This window comes from Hetaerina americana, unplaced genomic scaffold (genome assembly GCF_022747635.1).
Source record: "Hetaerina americana unplaced genomic scaffold, ioHetAmer1.1.p SCAF_24, whole genome shotgun sequence".
Taxonomy (NCBI): domain Eukaryota; kingdom Metazoa; phylum Arthropoda; class Insecta; order Odonata; family Calopterygidae; genus Hetaerina; species Hetaerina americana.
The window spans coordinates 917,581-937,119 of record NW_027286808.1 but is presented as its reverse complement, the minus strand read 5'-3'; the positions used below and the strand labels follow the sequence as shown (position 1 = coordinate 937,119).

At 39.7% G+C, this 19,539-nt stretch overlaps 1 protein-coding gene across 1 annotated transcript; it reads right to left on the bottom strand.

Annotated features, from left to right (window-relative positions):
* Nucleotides 1-8,390: 8,390 nt before the first annotated feature.
* Nucleotides 8,391-19,129, bottom strand: LOC139689495 (uncharacterized). Its single transcript, XM_071586650.1, has 6 exons — nucleotides 18,903-19,129; nucleotides 18,673-18,817; nucleotides 11,625-12,047; nucleotides 9,423-9,658; nucleotides 9,050-9,205; nucleotides 8,391-8,780 (listed from the first exon to the last, which is right to left on the bottom strand). The coding sequence occupies exons 2-5, from the start codon at nucleotides 18,799-18,801 to the stop codon at nucleotides 9,055-9,057; spliced, it is 939 nt and encodes a 312-aa protein (XP_071442751.1). The 5' UTR covers nucleotides 18,802-18,817; nucleotides 18,903-19,129; the 3' UTR covers nucleotides 8,391-8,780; nucleotides 9,050-9,054.
* Between the last annotated feature and the right edge of the window lie 410 nt (nucleotides 19,130-19,539).

Sequence of the window (19,539 nt, the reverse complement as noted above, 5' to 3'; positions counted from 1 at the left end):
ATGCAATGAAAAATAGGCATGAATTAGCACTGTAGTTCTTAAGGCACACAACAGACGACGATTTCTTCCCTTTTTGCCTTGGGTACTTGGAAGGCAGGGAATGGGGCTATGGCTTTGGTGCGAAATTTCATTATATTAGTTAGCTTTTTAGGTTAGTAAGGTTAGTTCAATTTCCAAGTTGGTTAGCACCTGTGAGCACTCCACTCGCATCTCATGCTTCAAAAGCTATTGGCTAAACGATAGAAGCCTTAGAAGAGCAATCTTTGAAAGTGGCTGGGTTCATGTCAACGAATTTTGCGGTAGGAGCTTTTATCAGTAATCCATTACGTAGCTAAGTGGAAAAATGGAGATTTCGTTTGCGCAGAATGTAAGCTTTTCGATATTTCCGACCAAACGTTTCTGATGTTTGTCAGCAAAACTATCCTCTTAGTTAATTTCATTTGTATTTTTTAAATAGGAATTTCTACTTGTGATTCCTTCGGTTCATTTAGTTAATTTTTAGGTCACTGATCTTTTATTTTTCACTAGCTGACCTAAATCAAATTCAAATGATGTTCTTGTGGAATTTAAATTTTCCTCCACCATCTACATCTTAGAAAAATATATCCATGCTCTAAGAAGTTCTTACGATCCCCTAGAATGAGTCATCCCGCCTGTGAATGTATCTCTCCTTCAAACTTTGATTGTAATGGTAATGACATGGGTATACATTTCACTCTGATTCTCAACTTCGTTCTGAGAGCGGATTTCTAAAGATGGCGGCCTGGTCGTTGACACTTAAAATATTTACGGAAATGTTCGTCCTTTGCGTTTACGTAATTAGACAGGCCTTAGACTACATAGCATTGAGGTGAGAACCCGCGAGATAGCGGATACGAGGTCTGTTAAAAAATAATTTCGACTTTTGTGTTTTTTCAAAAATTATTTATTTATTCATGAATACCTATTTTGCCCGCTTCAAAGTAATCCCCGTTAGATATTATACACTTGTGCCAACGTTTTTTTCGATCCTCTGAGCACTTCAAAAAATCATTTTTTGTCCTCTTGTTCAGCTCCTCCTTCCATGCGGTCTTCATCTCGTCAATCGTTGCGTAGCGTCATCCTTTCATGGGCCTCTTCAGTTTCGGGAACAAGATAAAGTCGCCGGGGGTCAGATCTGGGGAATACGGTGGCTGCGGCATCATTAGTGTGTTGTTTTTGGCCAAAACTTCGCACACAAGGAACGATGTGTGAGCAGGGTCGTTGTCATGGTGGAAAAGCCAATTTTTGTTCTTCCACAAATCCGGGCGTTAGTGGCAAATTGCTTCGCGCAAGTTGCGCATGACTTGCAGGTAATATTCCATATTTACCGTTCTGTGGCAAGAACTCATGATGCACCACGCCCCTACAATCGAAGAAAACTGTATGCAAAACTTTCACATTCGACCAAACTTGACGCGCTTTTTCCGGTCTTGGCTCGTTTCCATTGGCATGATTGAGCTTTAGTTTCCACGTCATAACGATAAACTCATGATTCGTCACCAGTTATGACCTCCTAGAGCAAATTTGGGCCGTCGAGGACAGAGTGCAACTCTTCTTTAGTAATGTTCATACGTTGCTCGTTGGTCGAAATTGAGCAATTTTGGTACGAATTTCGCGCGCGGCGACCCGTGTCATGCCCATATCAATGGTAAAAATTGAATGGCACGAGCCAGTCGATATTTTTAGGTCCTCAGCAACTTCTCCAACGGTGATTCGACGATTGGCCAATCCCATTTTCTACACTTCATCAATGTCTTCGTCTGTTGATGACGTGCTCAGGCGTCCGGCGCGCCCTTCGTCGTTCACGTCTTCTCGGCCTCTCTGAGAACATTTTGTATCACCGATAAACATTGATTCCGTCCAAGGTAGCTTCTTCATATTTGCCACAGTCAACATTCGGAATGCGTCCGCGCACTTAATTTCTTCTTTCACGGAAAAGTTGATACAGATACTTTGATCCATTTTTTGGAGCAGGCAAAAATCGAAGACAAGCCAAAACATCCAAACATAACGGCTGTCAACAATTAACTGAACATTTGAAACGACCGAACTTTTCGGCATAAGTGAGAGACATATGTATCAGCATAAGGCCACAAAAAATCGAAAATCAAATACACATAACCCGCGAAAATCAATCGAAAATTCGCGATACTTTTTGAACAGGCCTCGTATCTGTTTGGTGCAGTCATTTAAACCTCCCGGGCTGAATCAAGCCCACTGAATCCTTCCAATAGCCGCCTACATATCCACTCCCATCCCCTTGTCCGTTTCCTATTCGTCCCTTACCCCCCCCCCCATACATATCCTCTCCACTCTTCCCCCGAGAACGGCATGCTGATGTCGACGGCCGTGCCGTCGAAACTACATGTCTGAGTGACCTTTCTATATGTTTCTGTTTTAAAAATCTAAATCAGTCGATTCCCGGGTAAGCCTCGCTGGGCACCTGCTGCTCCAAGCTATGTAATTTTACCCCCTAGCCTGATGTGTGAATTTCACACTCCGTCGGGCTTAGTACTGGGTGAACTCTACCAACAACTGCCAAACCGACCTTCGGGTTGAATTCTGTGTTTATGGTTTGTGTGTATATATACACACCCGCACAAACACAGGAGAGGTGGTGAAGGCGGATTCGAGCAGATCACAAGTGCAAAATATTTTAGAGTATCGGCCCGGCAAGTCGAATGATCCGTGGTTCAAGGAGCAGTCAAGGAAATATTTTTGTTTGGTGTTTGTCTTTTATTTGTGTTTCTATCCCTTTTCGTTATATCTATATCCGAGTGAATGAATTTTTGTTTGCCATATGACGGGTTTTTCGTGCTTGAATGTGTATTTGGCCAATGCGACCCCTCTCCTTCTTCTGACTCTGTATGCCACAATACACACTTTTCCAATCCGTTAAGACGTTGTATGATTGCTTTTCGTACTGCCCTTTCCTCTTGTCGTTGTCCATTCCTCCTTTGGTGGATGAAACAGCTCACTAATGCCATCTCCTGGCCATAGAATGGGGGCACTTGATTGCATGAATTCCCGCAGATGTCAGTGCAAATTATTCCTCGATAGCTAGGACGTGCCTGCGTTCACCGAGAGTCTGTTTTCTCCGCCGACAGAGGCATCGGTCACCGGGGTTTGGAGAGCGGCACTGCCGGACTCTTTCGGAGGTCGAGGTTTCGATTGTGTTTTTTTTCGAGCGGCGGTTGACCGCCTGGTTCTTCTTGAAGATTGAGGCTTGACTTTCGTCTTTCTTCCACCGGAAAGGCCTTGCTTTCGTTTTGTTTACTGATTTAAGACTGACCTTATCTCATGTCAAGATCTTGGGCTCCTTTTTGTCTGCTACCATTGGGTGCTTGTAGCGGGGAGGGAGTGTACACGCGTGTTTTTTCTCTTTGGAGTGTTTGTTCTTTTGGTTCGCTCTCCTTTTTTCGAGCAGGCGTGCGCAATTTTATTTTTCAAGTAGTTATGCGTCGCGTAAACACGCTCACCTCTCAAATTGACGAGAAGGCGAAACCCCCGACTCCGTTGGAGGTCCACCTGTTAACGCTAGAGCTGCTGGGCCGAACGCCAGAAGAGATAGTGGCGATCCAATTAGGATATAATCGCCATTTGGTATTCCGGATGTTGGCCACCAAAGCTATAGGGAATAGGATTCTAGATAATATTCCGCGATAACTATCTTTTCCATCCTTAAGTGACCAGAGGACGACAATTACTATTGACGAGACTACCGGCAGCCCTTGTAATGTAAGGGTTCCCCGTGGAGACCCCGTTGGAAGACATAGCAGGCGAGCTCCAACGTTTTGGAAAAATCCATCGCTCGTGGGAGAACAGGAGGGAGGGCGACAATGTGGCGCGCGTGCTGACGGCCATAAGAGTGGTGCGGATGACGGTCGAGAGTAATATCCCCTCGTACCTCAAAATCAGCGGCGACCGGTCTATCAGCCTCTACCACGGTCAGTGCCACACTTGCGCCCGCTGTAATCAAGAAGGTCACGAGCGCAAAACCTGCCCTCGGAACTAGGGAGGGAAAAGCTATGCGGAAGCAATGGCAAAAGCCTCCAACCCGAACGCCGCCGTGGAGATGGACGAGTCCGACGTGGCTGTGGAGGAGAGAGTGCGGTCGCTACTACTTATCCAGTGTGCGCCCCCAGCTGCTTCCAGTCCCTCGCATCCTCCTCCACTTGGAGGGAATTTTCAGGGGGAGCGAAATTCGTCAACGGAGGGAAGGGAACCGAAAAAGACGAGGACAGACGATACTGAACTCCTGGTTTCGAACATCGATTTAGATGCAGTCCCTACCAACTCGCCTATTCTCTCACGACCACCGGCCCCCGTTTCCGTGACCCCGTCAAAAGAGGACGGATCATCCTTCGACCCTTTTCCCCCCGCCCGCGCAACCAACGCCCTCTCCCCGCAATACTTGGATCACGGGCTTCCAACTCCCCGAGAAGCCCTGTCGACAGCGGGAGAGGATGCATCTGATTGCGATTGTCTCCCATCCCCAACGGCTGGCCCTTCGATCCCTGTATCGTGGACAATCCAGGAAGTATTACCGATCCTGGAAGTTTACACATGTACGAGTTAAGGTTTCTCGACTTCAGAAATCCCAGATCGTTCTTCTCCATTGAGGACAGCCAAGGTGTCCACGACCTTCCCAGGGCTCCTCAAGGGGCGGACCTAATCGAACTATCTCCCCTGATTTTTTTCCGACCGGAACCCTTCGGCAGATGACCCCCAGTTCGCCGCTCCGTCCCTCCCACTAAGGCTACTTCCTGCCCTGGGACCCAGCTGTACTTGCTCGAACAAATCCCCGCGTGGAACGCTTCCGAATTTCCCGCTCTTCGTGGATACCACGGCTGGTTCGTTCTATTCGAATGTGGTCGGGGGGGGGGGGGGGTGCGAAGACAACTCGCTCCCTCGATCGCCGACCCGTCGGACGAAGCATCCCGGGAAGTGGCGAAGCACTCGTGGCCCGGGTTCGAGCTGCGAACGGAGCGACGTAAGCCACGACCAGAACTCTGGTAAGTGATGTCCGGTGCCCATAGCTAAAAATTTAATTTTATAAATATTGCTGGCGTCTACAGCACCTTAAAATTGCCTTCTTCCGACGTTTATGGCGCGATCTCAGGGCCGATGTAATCCTCCTTCAAGAGGTAACGGAAGACAGTCTGGGATGCGATATATATATATTTTTTTTCAAACTTATTTTCCCTCTTTAAAATAATCTCATTGGCTGCTGCTAACCTAATTCCACAACTAAACGCCATAGTTTCATCTGCCCTATGTTCCCTTCAACAAAAACGTCAATGCCTCCTTAAAAAATTGTCATATCTTTGTATTGCCTTCTTCCGAGTAGGTCTCAAATTTCACTCTCATCCTTTCCTGCCACAGCTTCCTAAACCAACCTCATTCTTTCAATATAAGCCCGACCTTAGCAGCATTTACAACCTCCCCCCTCCTCCCAAAGGCTCTCAGGTTTTCCCCAGATGCGAGGTACCATTAAACGGTCCCAACACCCCCCTTCCCCCCGACAATTCTCATGACATTGTACACCTTTCAAATACCAGCCTTTCTGACAATGAAATTTGCATTCTTAGTAAAGGCCTATCCGTCTCTCCTACACCAAAAATCAACCACCTAAACATACTCACTGATACCCTCAATTCCTACCAAAACCTTTGATGGCGTGCCTTCTGGAAATCACAAAGTAACCCTTCCAGTCATATAAACGTCCATCCCCTACTTGGCAAAGACCACCCGGCTACAACTCATGAACCAAAACCCTTTTCTAGTAACCATCCTGTTGAAATTTTCATACTTCTCGAAAAAGATTCCAATAAATCCTTCATAAAATCTCTCAGACTAAAAAATAACCTCTCCACAAACAAACGTCATGCTCTAAAAACCTTGCAGTCCAATCCCGATGCAATTTCATTTTCCTGGAAAACTGAAGTGGGTTAAATTTTGATGGGTGATCCTATGGAATGTAAAGCATTTAAGCCCACTCTAATCCATACTTATTGCATCAGGTCAGTTGAATTAAAATCTGACAATCCCTCCCTCCTTTTTTTTGTAACAGAGAGAGGGGCAAAGGCACATAATTTCCCCATCCTTTAATTTTCGAAAGAGGGAGAATTAGAGGGATTGAAAAAATATGAAATGGAAGTAAGATAGGTCAAGATGAATGAATTCTTACGTCGCCAACTGGTAAAGAAGCAATTTACGTTTTTTAATGCTCCGATAATCAGCAATTCAAAATTTATGGTTAAATAGGTTTGAATTCCATACAGGTGATCATGCCCACTTCAAAGCAGCCAACTGTGTCAGATTAATTATTGTGAGTGAATTTGATGAATCCAGTGCACAATGTAATCTCTTGGCAAACAATTTGATGCATTCAAGTAGTAGAAGTAGTGTTTAGGGGAGGCAACCAACAGCTGAGGTCATTTGCGCCATCAGGGATGGACAGGAAAGGAAGAAGGGTGGAGAGAAACCTGGCGTCACATTAGCCTACTCTTTACAAAAGGCGTCAAGGGGTTTGCAGCTTAACATCCCATCTGACAGATGGCATACTCACTCAAAGTGCCCTCCACAAAGCTCCTCAAGTAGGGATCGAGATACCTCTGAAAAATATTCAACACAGTCGGGATTTGAACCTGGGCCTTCTGGGTGAGAAGCCAGTACGATAGCCGCTGCACCATCTTGATCCTCAGTGTTACTGCTCTACTAGTTATGCTACTGCCCTGCTGCTCTACCAGTTGTGGCTAGCTCCACATTACTCTTTGAATACAATCTTAAGTCACAGAATTTTTTGGGCTGAGTCACAGAATTTGCAAAAAAGGGAAGAGTGTCAGGAAGATTTCATCAGATCAGCATTAGTTCTATCCCAAAAAAGAGGAAGACAACCATGTATGAGGTCTGCAGTACAATAAGTTTGATTTACATGCAGCCAAGGTGGTACTATGGATCATTTATGAGAAAATGGAGAGGTGGGCAAATGATTACTTTGGAGGTGCTCATTTTAGGTTCAGGAAGAAGAGAGGCACACATGATGCCATAGCAGTAACCAGGTCACTAATAGAGAGGAAAAAAATGAAGTTGGATGTATTTGTTTGCTTCCTAGCTTTAAAGAAGGCATTTGATTGAATAAATTAGGTAGAATTAAAAAACATATTAAACAAGATTGGAGAGAGAGGTGAAATCTACCATCGGTGCATATCCCCATCTGCTCTGGTGTTTTTAACAGATGACGAGTCAGAATAGGCAGACAGTGTTAAGAGGAGGTGTCAATTATCACATATGCTTTTTAAAGCATGCCCAAAGGAAGCGGTAAAATAGTAATGAGAAGAATGGTATATAATAATGAAAATAGGCAGAGAATCCATAAAAGCAATTAGGATGGCAGATGAATAAGTTATAATCAAGGTGTAATAATGCAGCCAAGGTGTTACAATCATCACTGATTGCATTATGAAATGTCTGACAGGCATGGTATGAAAATCAATGTAAAAATAAGAGGTTATTGAGAATGAGGTTGGCTTTATCATATTTAATGTTGGAACAAGGGGGAGTAAACACTGGTGCAGGCAGAACAGTTGACGTATCCAGCCAAAGTTTAGGATCAAAATGGTCAAAATAGCATGGATATAAGAAGAACTGCATTAGGCAAAGCAGCTTTCAAAGGAGGAGAGAATTTATGCTGGTGAATTTGAGTAAGGATGTCTAGAAAAGAATAGCGAAAAATTTGATTGGAGAATAATTTTGTATGGTGTATAAACATGGTCTTGGAATCAAAGTGATAATTTTAGATTGAAGGTTTTGAAATGTGGATGTGGAGTAGGATAAAAAAGATGAAGAGGGCAGCAAGGAATACAATTGAAGCAATACTTGTCATGGTGAGAAAGGTGAAGGGATTGTTGACAGAAATCCCAAGGTGGCAGGAAAGATGACTGCAAAGCATATTGATTAGCAGTGGAATTATATTACTGTGTTAGACTGGGGGGTTTTAGGAATGCAAGTTAGGGGGAGGAAAAAGCTAGGTATGATGGACAGAATGAAGTAAGCAGAGCATTCGGAGTTAAAGAACAGCTTATTGTAGAATTTAATGTAAGATTAGCTTTTTCAATGGGTCTGAGAAGCATTGTCATGATCCGTCTGTGTCCATCTAAAATCTACATCAAATGGTAGACTACGAATAATGAAAATGCATCAATCTCTTGTCTTTAAATGAAAAGGCTATCAGAAGGCTTCATTCTTCCATATTTAATGTATCTGTGAAATTAATTTACTCAACTGATAAAAAATGTGTTATACTTTATTTGTAATTTTGTTTTTCACAAAATTTGATCATTTTACTGGTACACCATTGCGATGATATGAATAAGAGAGGTATAAAAATTCAACAAAAAAGACAAATACATTGCTACTAATGTACATAATTTGGTAATTCATCAAGAAATAATTATTTTAATTCCACCAAAAAATTAAAATTGAAGACTGCAATTCATAGAACTTTTACTTAGTAATGTGGTTAAATATTTTATTTTGAAAAGGAAATATTTTGAATGTAAAATGAAAATCAAAAATGAAACAAAAAGAAATTAATTAGAGAACTTAATGCTTTAGAAAAAAATGTACATGAAATTTGCTAATGTATTTTATCACTGAAATATTTTCATATTCACAATGTACATTTGCCTAATTTTAGGATAATTCCATTAAATATATTTTCTGGAACAAATCAAGCTTCTTTAAACTGGAATGTCCTGGAATATGGAGGTACCCAGGCATAAGTGAGATGTAAGATTTTAAATAACTAACCCCATGAGCAACAAGTGTATGAACTAAACACCAGTGAATTTATTATTTGAAGTTGCTGATTTCTCCCAAGTATTATTTAATGGATTACTGATAATGAACAATCTCAGAGATTATTATGTCCATTTTATAAAGTGAGTCAAATTATTGATTTTATTTTACTCCTCACATCACTGGAATTTAAGATGGATAAGATGTGTTAGTCAATAATTCTCACCATTGTTATAGTGATAAGGCTTTTTCAGGTTCCTGCTTCATATTTCTAATTATGGCTGGCATTGCTTCATGAAGTTCTACTGGATCTAGAGTTGGAAAATATTTAAGAATATTTTCTTCTAATTTCTCAAATTCAATTAAGGTTGACTGGCTCTGTCTGCAATGGATTAGGAAGAAGATTATTTACTAGAAAATTAAAAGTTATAATGCAGCATAGTTTCTATTCAGGGGAAAGATCTAGATCACAGCAACAACTTGAAAATGTGTACCAGGATATGCTGATAAATGCAACTTAGAATGTATTATTTACTATGAAAGTAACGAGTGGCAATTAATTTTGAATTTTTTTAGTGAAAAAATATGCCACAACTTACTTTTCTTTTCCTTCGTCACTACTATTTTCAGACCCAAAAAACAACAACTGCTGACCACGAAAAGCTACAACAAACTCTTTGTCCTTCGGCCACCTGAAGATCCTCATGAAGTTCATGAAAAAGGATGGAGGATCTATCCTGAAGGTATTTATTAATGTGCTTTTTACTGAATTAGGGTCTTTTGGCTGTAGGATGAAACTAAATTTTCCTACCCAGCCATCTCCCAGCTGTTGACTCTGTAATGGATAAAAAAATGATACTTGAGTGTTAAATTGATAAATGTCGCAGTAGCGAGGATGCACAAATATAAATTGAGGTTTTCATCAACAATACCAATCAGCCACATGGAAAATGAGTACAAATATTTTGCTTGTTATTTAGTTCTAGTTTTTAGGGGAGACAATGAACAGCTAAGGTCATTTGCCCCATTAGGAATAGTTGGGTAACTTGGTAAAGGTAGGATGTCCAGGGAATATCCAGGCAATAGAGGAAGGGTGGACTGAAACCTAGTGTAGGCATTAGCCTACTCTCAATAAAAGTTGCTAAAGTGCCTTGCAGGGTAATGTTCATAATCCAACCAGTCAGAATGTACAAGAACTCATAAGATAACTTGAAGTCAAAACGACCCTTGATGAAATTTAACTAAATGCTAATGTTCTATTTTGTTTGTGGTGATGTTAACAAGAACAATATTCCCAGTTGTCACTTTGGCTGGAAAAGTATTAAAAATAGATGTTCTAGGGTATTTATAATTATCCAAGGTCATCAGGATTAGTTAATGTGAACATTTGTAATCTATGTTAAGTTATGTAAAACCATAACTCTCTTTCTCTTTCACTTTTAAGGAAGTAGTGTACCTTTCACAAACTACATAATAATCCTTGCCACACACATCCTTACCCTCTCACTTCTTTGAAACCTTATCTCCATACAGTGTGAAAGAATTAACTTTATCAACTCCATACACCCATCATCTCATTCCAATCCCTTTCCCAAATAAATTTTCAGCCTCCTCATTTACATAATGAAATGACTCAAAGTTGTAAAGAGATCGACTACATATTGGTAATTCAGTACATATATTATGATTCGTTCAATATTGTCCATATGATGTACACTAAACAATAGTTTAGTTTTTAATTAATTCTTATTTGGTACTTGTGGAGAATTTGAGGCAACACAACCATGGTATATGGAAATAATGAGGAAATTAGAATAAGCTATTGCTTGTGAGTTATTTATAATCCACTTTGAAATGATTGAACTCATAAACATGTAGGAAAAATTAAAATAAAATATTATGGAGATTATCCCAAAATGGGCATTCCCTGATTGTATTACTAAAACATAAATCACTGCCATATAATTATTCAAAGAAGGGAGTTTAAACTTGATTGGTATTGAAGGGGCCATTGTGTAATGTAAATTGGAAATAATCTCTCAGAGACAGATTCTGATACTGTATTTTTCATCTCTCCCTGGCACTGAGGAGAACAATTTGGAAAATAGCCATTACATATGATTTCATGGAGGCTTGAGGTAGTGGACTTTAAACTAATTACATTAAGTCATGGTCCTTGATGAGTATGCCATTGATTTATATACTTGATATCATGAAAACATATCAAAAAAATATTTCAAAATTGTATTATCTACTTTAAAACCTTCATTCATAAAAACACTAATATTGAATTTCAACTAATTCATAGTATTTACCCATTTCCCATAAACAAGACCTCTTCATCTCTAAAATTGGATTCGTACATTGTTCCATAATTTATAAAGATTCAATCAATAAATTTAATTAAGAAACCAGTTGGTCAAGTATAGTAACTTTCTAGTAACCTGACTATGACCATAGTATCGCAACAGAAGGAATGTCCATACCAAAATATTTTCAGATAAAATGAAGGGTTGGGTATGGTTCTTCAATAAATGACAAAATATTTCAACAGCAACCTTAATTTAACCCTACATGTGTAAGTTTAGCAAAACTACTTATGATATGGGATGGATTAATTTGATTGAATCTAGAGTAGTGTTACTGCCTTGCACTATTCCTTATTTCCTTCCATGTGCAAATTTTTACTAACCAGGTTTTGTTGAATGAGGAAATGGCAGAATTATGGAATTTCTTCCCTGGCCCATAACTATCATAATTGTATACATTGGCAGTATATACAGTGTCAAGGAAAAACTCACACTAGGGTCCTTGACTGGATCTCCAGCACGATGCATACGATAGAATCGGTCCCCAATTTTGTCGTATCTTATTTCTAGGCCTGCAGTGAGTGGAAAATTGTAAGGAATTCTATGCAAGGGCACAGCTCCCGGGGTGGGGTAGCCATTGCCCACGTCCACCAGGAACAGTGTGTCTGTGCAGTCTGGGTCTTCTGGATCTTGCAGGCCTCTCACAACAGACATGGCATGGTCATCCGCTGTATTCCATACTGATGCATACATGCCAGCGATTGTAAAGACATCAAAGCCCAATGCTTTCAGCAGAAGGGCAGCAAACCAGTTGTTATGGATGCAGACTCCTCCATGAAGGGTGAGGCCAAAACGTATGACTTCTTCAATAGTTGGAAAGCGCCTCTCCGGAGGAGTATTGTACAGGAATATATTCTTCAGTTACATGTAAAAAATTGAGCAAAGCAATTTAAAATGGTTAAAACAAAAAAGTTATGGACAAACCACAGGTAATTTAATTCAAAGAGGAAAAGGAAAGAATATGCTAAAAGGAATGTGGCATATTTAGATGGTGACATTGTGGATGGTCAAATTCCATCAATTACATGTGTTTTAAAATGTATATATATTGGATAATGGATGACAAACCATCAAGTTTGAAGATTTGATATTCGAATACGGTAATGATGATAGCACCAATTGATAGTGCAATAGGAGTACTAGATTCAGGGGCTTTACTCTTAAAGAAGATAGATGTTCCTAGTTTTTTTCAGGATTTTTTGCAGTTTTTCCATAATTAAGGAATATTATACCATCCCAGCAGGGCAATTGAAAACTTACCGAATATATTTATTAGAGATTACATGATACGATAGTGCAATTCATTCACCTTTAGATTCTTTGCAGAGTAATATAGATCTGAATGGTTGATTGTGACAACATCGTATTCCTGTTTCCCTGAATGTTCCATGAAGAAAGACTGGCATCTGGGTTAGTCGAAGATTATAGATAATAATAAGATTATGTCAGTGTTGACAGAGATTTATTTTTTGTCTTTTGAAATGGCGATACATCACTAATTCGCACTAAATTGGTTTCTTCGCATTTGTGAAATTCTTTCATCTCCTTTCTATAACGTACACCGTACTCGTTATTGCGATACGACAAAATTATACCACTCATTATGACTTGTTGAATGTGTAGGATTAGCATTTAATTCGAATTCAATCCTGAGTCCGGAGTACGTTAATGAAAATCGCTTTTAGGATGTAATTTAAATATTCATTTAGAAGATAAGACCATAAATTCCTAATGCATTATTTTAATATTCTCGGTATCATTCGAATGAATCAGGAACTTATGATATATCAATATAACTATAATCGCAAATTTAAATGTCATCTTCCCTTTACGAAATTATCTTTCTTCTATAGTCATGTGCTACAATAGGTGGTGTGGTGTACTGGCAACACTTCTGAAGTGGGAGGTCGGAATACAGGGTTGCAAGAGGTGTGTAAACATGACAAGATTGGATTATAGAAAACCCAACGGAGGATGAAAATGAACGGAAGTCCACTAAATAAAATTTGACTTCGTTTTGCTAGGTATAAAAAAAAAGTTTGACGATATCGGATTGATTTTTCGCGCAATCAGTTTCTTTGAGGAGTGTTCTTTTTACAGGAGAACATTTACTGCAGCAATGCTGCGGGTAATAAGAATTTCAAATACATGCGCCATCGTTATTCATCGGGAGTATGTTCGCGCGGCAGGAAAGTGCAGGTTTGAGGAGCGGGTGGGGAAGAGGTGCAATCCGAAGAATGCATTTTACGGGACTAGGAACCCCGCTTCTTTTAGTGATCAGTGTGATGTTATTTGAGCTATGCCTTTCAGATTAACAATGCATGAGCCTTACCAACTAATCAAAGAGAAATATATACAGGTTGTACAGTAGGTCGGTTCGAACAAAACCACTCGGTCTCTTGATTTATCTTTACCTGACCAGAAAACCAAAAACACGGCCCGCAACTCTGTTCGCAGATATTGCGAAGATATATGGAAAAATGGGAATAAAACGATCGAGTGGGAACATTTACTCATTCTGTCGAAGAATGGACGGGGAAGGCGATTACCAACGCCTCCTGCGGCATCACCAAGCACAACTGTTGGTAATTAATTTTAAAACATTACTCCATGTTCCTTTTCAATAGTCTCTTTATTGTTCCATTGAAGCCATTCAAAAATGTTTCCCCTAGGAATTTTGACCGAGGAATTTCTCGACGCCGGAGGAGAGAGGAACTTAGCGACCGTTTCAACGTCCACTCTCATACCCTCCGTGAAAAATGACTCATCGTTCGGCAGAAAACGTCTCCAAGGCGGACTGTTGAAAGAGGCACTCAATAAAAGACGGTGGATCAAATGAGGATGTTTGAGGCTAGGAAATTAACATGGAAGAGGCGATCTCAGACCACATTCGCCCGTGGAAACGCTAACCATCTTAATGGATCTTGGTCTGTCTCTGCTGGGGGAACCTAGGAGAATAGCACACATCATAACATTAGTCCAAAATTCCACCGAGGGAGTTGAGAATATTTCGTTGATTCAATGTGAAGAGTTGACATCCTATTTGACCTAGTCTTGAATTTCCGTGATGCTTATGATGTGTTCATCAGCAGTAGTCTCTGACTCAATCCTCCATTATCTCATCCTGGGGCTTTAAGTACTGATGCCAAAGAAATGCAGAGCGTAGTTCACGGTCTGTTCTTTAATAGGTACTCTCTAAAGCTCTTGAGCCCCTAGTAGTCGATTGCTAAAATATATTGCGAGATATAAAATAACTGGGGAATAATGACATCACCTTCGGCATGTTCGATGAGTTACCGCATTTTATGAGGTTCATGAAACGCATGTGGAATCCTAGCCACAACTTTTAATCGATCTCGTCAAAATAAAATACGTTATAGGCAAATTCAGACGTGATTTTTTTTATAATAAACAGGAGAGACTTAAATCCTTTAAAATGTTTATGAACAATTGTGCCGGAATGAAATTGATATTTACGGCATTAAAAAAGGTGTACTTTGAGAAACACGTCATGATTTTTTTGGTTTATTAATTTATTTAAAGACATGAAGTTATTTTTCGAGTCAGCTAAGATCAGCTCAATCCGAGACGCTGCTCTAATGTTTTTCCATGATTTTATTTGGCCCTGCGTATTTTAAGATCGTCCTTAATCTACTTCTGATTTACAGAACGGAGATTAGTAGTAGTAGTAGATATTAAGGGGAGGCGACCAGCAGATCAACTCATTTCTGCCATTAGGGAATTTTGGCTGAAGTAGGGAAGAGGTGGAGAGAAACACGGCGTTGACATGAATTTATTCTCCTTCAACACAGTGTTTGAACTTTTATGGGAATCTAATTTACTATGAACTGGAAAAGCTAGCCTTCATCTGATGGATTTCGGTAGCTTTTACAACAATAAGTATTCGGCGCGTAGATGAAATCCTTGCCAACACAATTTTTAAACATTATTTTTAACTATTCGTAAAATAGTTCCCGCACTCAATAGTATGCACGGCTCTCCTACCATCGACTGAATCCTAACGCGAGAATTAAAATGTTGTTGGATAGCTTAAGTCCAGGCTAACTCAATGGCGAGATAGAAAGGGAATTGAAATAAAATAAGCCCATGGAGGTAAACTGCATTCCCGTGTAACTACTTAAAGATTTAGGAAAACGTGGGAGGAAGAGTTTTTGTGGAATAATTCGTAGCATATATGAGGGAGAAATTTGGCCAAAAGACTACTTCAGATCAGGGTAGAATTAATTAATGTTTCGCAGTAAATAGGAGTAGATTGTAGATATGGGAGACTAATCCTAATCCAGTGCACGTCTCAGATTGCCCAGATGCGAGTGACGGGATGTGCAGTGTTAGGAAGAGCGGCTAGACAGGGGTGTCCCTTATCACCTGTGAAACATATACGTATGTGGAGGAAATAGTTTAGGCACTGGACGAACTGAAGATGGGAATGAAAGTTGGTGGGGAATCCAGAAAATCAGTTAAGTATGTGGATGATCAAACTTTCGTTTTTCAGTCAGCCAAAGGGTTGCAAGCATTACTGAGTGAATTGTTAAGTCAGTGGTATAGACATGGGATGAGAATAAATGTTAACAAAACAAACTTTACGAATTTAGAGAAATGAGAGACTAAGTAAAATATTAAAATAGGAGTTCATAATCTAGAGCAGGCGGAACAGTTAACGTATCTCGGAAATGGTCCAAGTAGTAGTGACATAAGATAAAGAATTAAGTCAAGCAAAGAAGCATTCACAAGGAGGGCGGAATAGATAACAAGGGCGTTGAGGAAGGATGTTTGAGAAAAGGTTCGTCAAACCTTTGATAAGGAAGCGTAGTCATGTACGGCGAGGAAACATGGTCATCGAAGCTGGTTGAAAGGCATAGATCGGAGGCTTTAAAACGCGAGTAAGGAGAATGATGGAAAAAGTGAAGTGGTAAGAAAGAAGAAAAAACGAGGAAGTGCTAGACATGGTAGGGGAGGAGACGGAATGGTTGAAAGAAACCAGCGGAGGTAGGAAAGATGGATCTGGAGAATTTCGATTGGCATGGGAGATATTCGGGCGAAGGATAAAGGCTAGGAATTTTGGACGGAATGTAGGCAAGAAGAAGGGATGCGGAATCAAAGAGGGGCCTATTGTAGTGTTGGATGTTAGGTTCTGTTTTGCTGGCAGGGGCGAATGGATTGTCACCGTACCGATTCCTATTTATGTCCATCCAAAACCTACTTCTCGCGACCAATGTTTAAGCTATGCAGCTAAAACGGATCTGCGGTCGTGGTGCTTCTGTTTTTCCTGATCAAAACATAATTGAAAATTTGTAGCTTAAAACGAAGTGAGAAAGGTCCACGGTCATTAAGTTATGAAAAATATTTCCACTCTCTCCTCTTAATTTGGTCAATTATGTTGTCACGATGGTCCTAAGTGCATTCTTTTGACAATTAATAAAAGTAATTAACTTCTTGTCGATTGGTATTTGATACCGCCCTGCAATACCGAGGTCGGACGTCTTATCGCTACACCACTTCGCCCTCAACTTCGAGGTATGTAAATTACCTTAGATGTCGAGACGCCTAAAAATCTAATTAAATATTAAAATCCTCTGTGCCACGCCCGTTGTAAATGCCAAACCGAAATTAGGGCTTTTAGGAAACCAAAATCATGTAATTCCTGTTTGGCAAAAGTAAGAATGCTATCAGTAAAATACGTCAGTTATTTTCACAAAATACATGAGTCGAAGGCCTTCTTGTAATATACCTATGGCAACCGTTGTACCAGTTCTCAATTTATTCAGCGCTATTACATAACTGAACAATGCAGCGGACTTAGAAATCCTATTAGGCGGGAAAGATTTTCATATATGAAAAGAAATATTTTTATAATTTTTTTCCTATGAAGAAAGTTGGGTCGTGTAAAATTGGCCGATGCCCCTCATTCCCCCCCCTACCTCCTTTCAGTGATACCTTTGAATATTTCGACGCCGATTAATGAGAAGAGGAAGAAATGGACGTGGAGCCGAGACAAGACTTACAGATTAAGGACGCAAATTGACCTAATTTACGAGAGGCGCGTACAAATCACGTACGGAGATAAAGAGGGACTTTGTTTTAAAGTAGAATATGGGGTTGTTTTGTTAGGAGAGACTAGATTTTCATTTCGTAGTAGTGTCCAACCAAAAACCTACCTTAACCGGTAGATTACCTATTATAATAATGTATGTGTGCATGTATATATATATATATATATATATATATATATATATATATATATATATATATATATATTTATTTATTTATTTATTTATTTTTTTATTAGAAAGACGCAAAAGAAACTCTAGGAAATAATAATAGGAAAAGGACAAGGAATGGATTACGGATGAAGCGATTAGAAAGATAAATGTGAGAAGGCAATGGAAGAATGCTAATACGCAGCCAAAGTGTTTCTCAGGATGATAAACAATAGGATTGAGAGCAATGCAAATGACTATTCACGGGGCAGTTTGGGTTCACAAAGGGGCGAGGCACGCGTGATGCCCTTGCAATAATGAGACTTTTAATAGATAGGAACAATGAATACAATCAGGGAGTAGTTGCCAGCCTCGTAGATTTAAAAAAAGGCATTTTGTTAAAGAGAATTGGGAAATGCTTCTAGAATGGCTTATTTCATTCCTAAAATGTTAAGGGAAATATGATAATGGCGTTGAAGTTTCATTCGAATTCAATTTTGCTGGATGTGAATGATTAAATATTGTGAAGTGCGATCGCCTCTTGCTCAACCAACTTCCTTATTGGACGCACTTGACCTAATTTTAATGAAAAGGACGAAACGTGCGCGTGAATGTTACTACGAGAACGATTTCGTCTTAGTTATTCCATCATAATCATATTTCGTTGCTTCTAAAGCAATGAGCATCATATAACAAAAAGTATGTCGTGAAATTTATGTTAATCATTACTTTCAATGTGTTAAGATGTTGAAACAACTGCGATTGTGTAATAAAGAATTCCTCTCCAGAGATTTATAAATATGTAATCACATCATACTTCTACAGAATTATTTTTCCATGTATTTAAATGCATTCACATACACACACAAATATAATTATTTTCTTTAAATATTAAGAAATTACACTGCCAGTTCCATTTAAATTCATCATCTCAGTAGCAAGTAAGAATCTAACACCGAAATTAATCGTCTCTGAAGAATTTTATATCTAACATATTTTACCCATGTGAACAGTTATCTCTTTATCACTTTACTCTGATTTGAACTCAAATTACTGATAATAATTTTTTCATAAAGAACATTGGACTTGGGTTGAAGAATTTCAAGGAAAATCTTTGACGGATGATAAGAGTTTAGAGAGCCTAAAAACTCGACTGTCTTCGTGTTAATCTTTGAATTGATACCCTCTTATCAATATTCCTCTTGCCTTCTTACAGCATAGGAAAACTCAGTACTGGAATAGTTCTAAGACAAAATTATTACCTGGAACGGTACTTCACTCAAAAGGGCCCTCACTATCTTGTTTAGCAGGATGAGATCGAGGTTGTGGACATCGTCGATGCCAAGTTTGTCTCTGACAAATTCAACTGCTTCCTCGTGACTGATCGACATTTTACCACGTGGTTCCCTGTAGCCGGAAAAATGTTCGAATCACAACCTTATCCTTAAATTCGGTTCCACTTAAAGCAGCTCTCGTCTCCTCCCCCAGCAACCTCTTGCGTATCAAGTGAAGTCACAACAGCTGATACCGATGTCCTCAAGATGTCAGCGAAAAACACTGACAAACTTTCTTATTCTTGTACACAAGCCTAATATTCCAGTTTATCTAGAAGGAGTTGTTGAATCTTCACAGAATTTCACCGTATTAAATAGTTAATATCTGTTCTGTTCGTTAATAGTTCTGAAGTGAGCGGCGTCGCCTGTATCGTTGCGGTGCTATCGTCCAACTTGGAATGGAAGAGACATGAATTCCTTGTGGTTCTAACGACACACTCCAGATGACGTTGTCTTCTCCTCCAGCCTAGGTCTTCTCAAGGCATGGAACGGGACCGTGACCTTGGTGTAACATTTCATTATAGTCAAGCACTTCCAACGAAGTGCTCACGGGTGATAGCTTTGTTTCCCTTCCTGTGGTAGGGCAATGTGTTCGAGATTTAATTCAGTTTTCCCATTAAATGCTATCAAAAGTTATTTGTCCCGCGATTGAAGCTTCAGAAGAGCTATTTTGGAAAGCAACGTCAGCAGCTAGGTTCCATTATGCGTTGAAAATGTATTTTTACCCACTTAATACTACAGTAGGAGAAATCATGTTAGTAAAATTAGAGAGAATAAATGTAGAACAGATAGATT

Coding starts and splice junctions, on each gene's coding strand:
- LOC139689495 (XM_071586650.1), bottom strand. CDS start 18,801: ATGTCGATCAGTCACGAGGAAGCAGTTGAATTTGTCAGAGACAAACTT. Junction 9,659..11,624: donor ATCCAGTCAAGGACCCTAGT/GTGAGTTTTTCC, acceptor TATCCATTACAG/AGTCAACAGCTGGGAGATGG. Junction 9,206..9,422: donor AGTGACGAAGGAAAAGAAAA/GTAAGTTGTGGC, acceptor AATCCATTGCAG/ACAGAGCCAGTCAACCTTAA.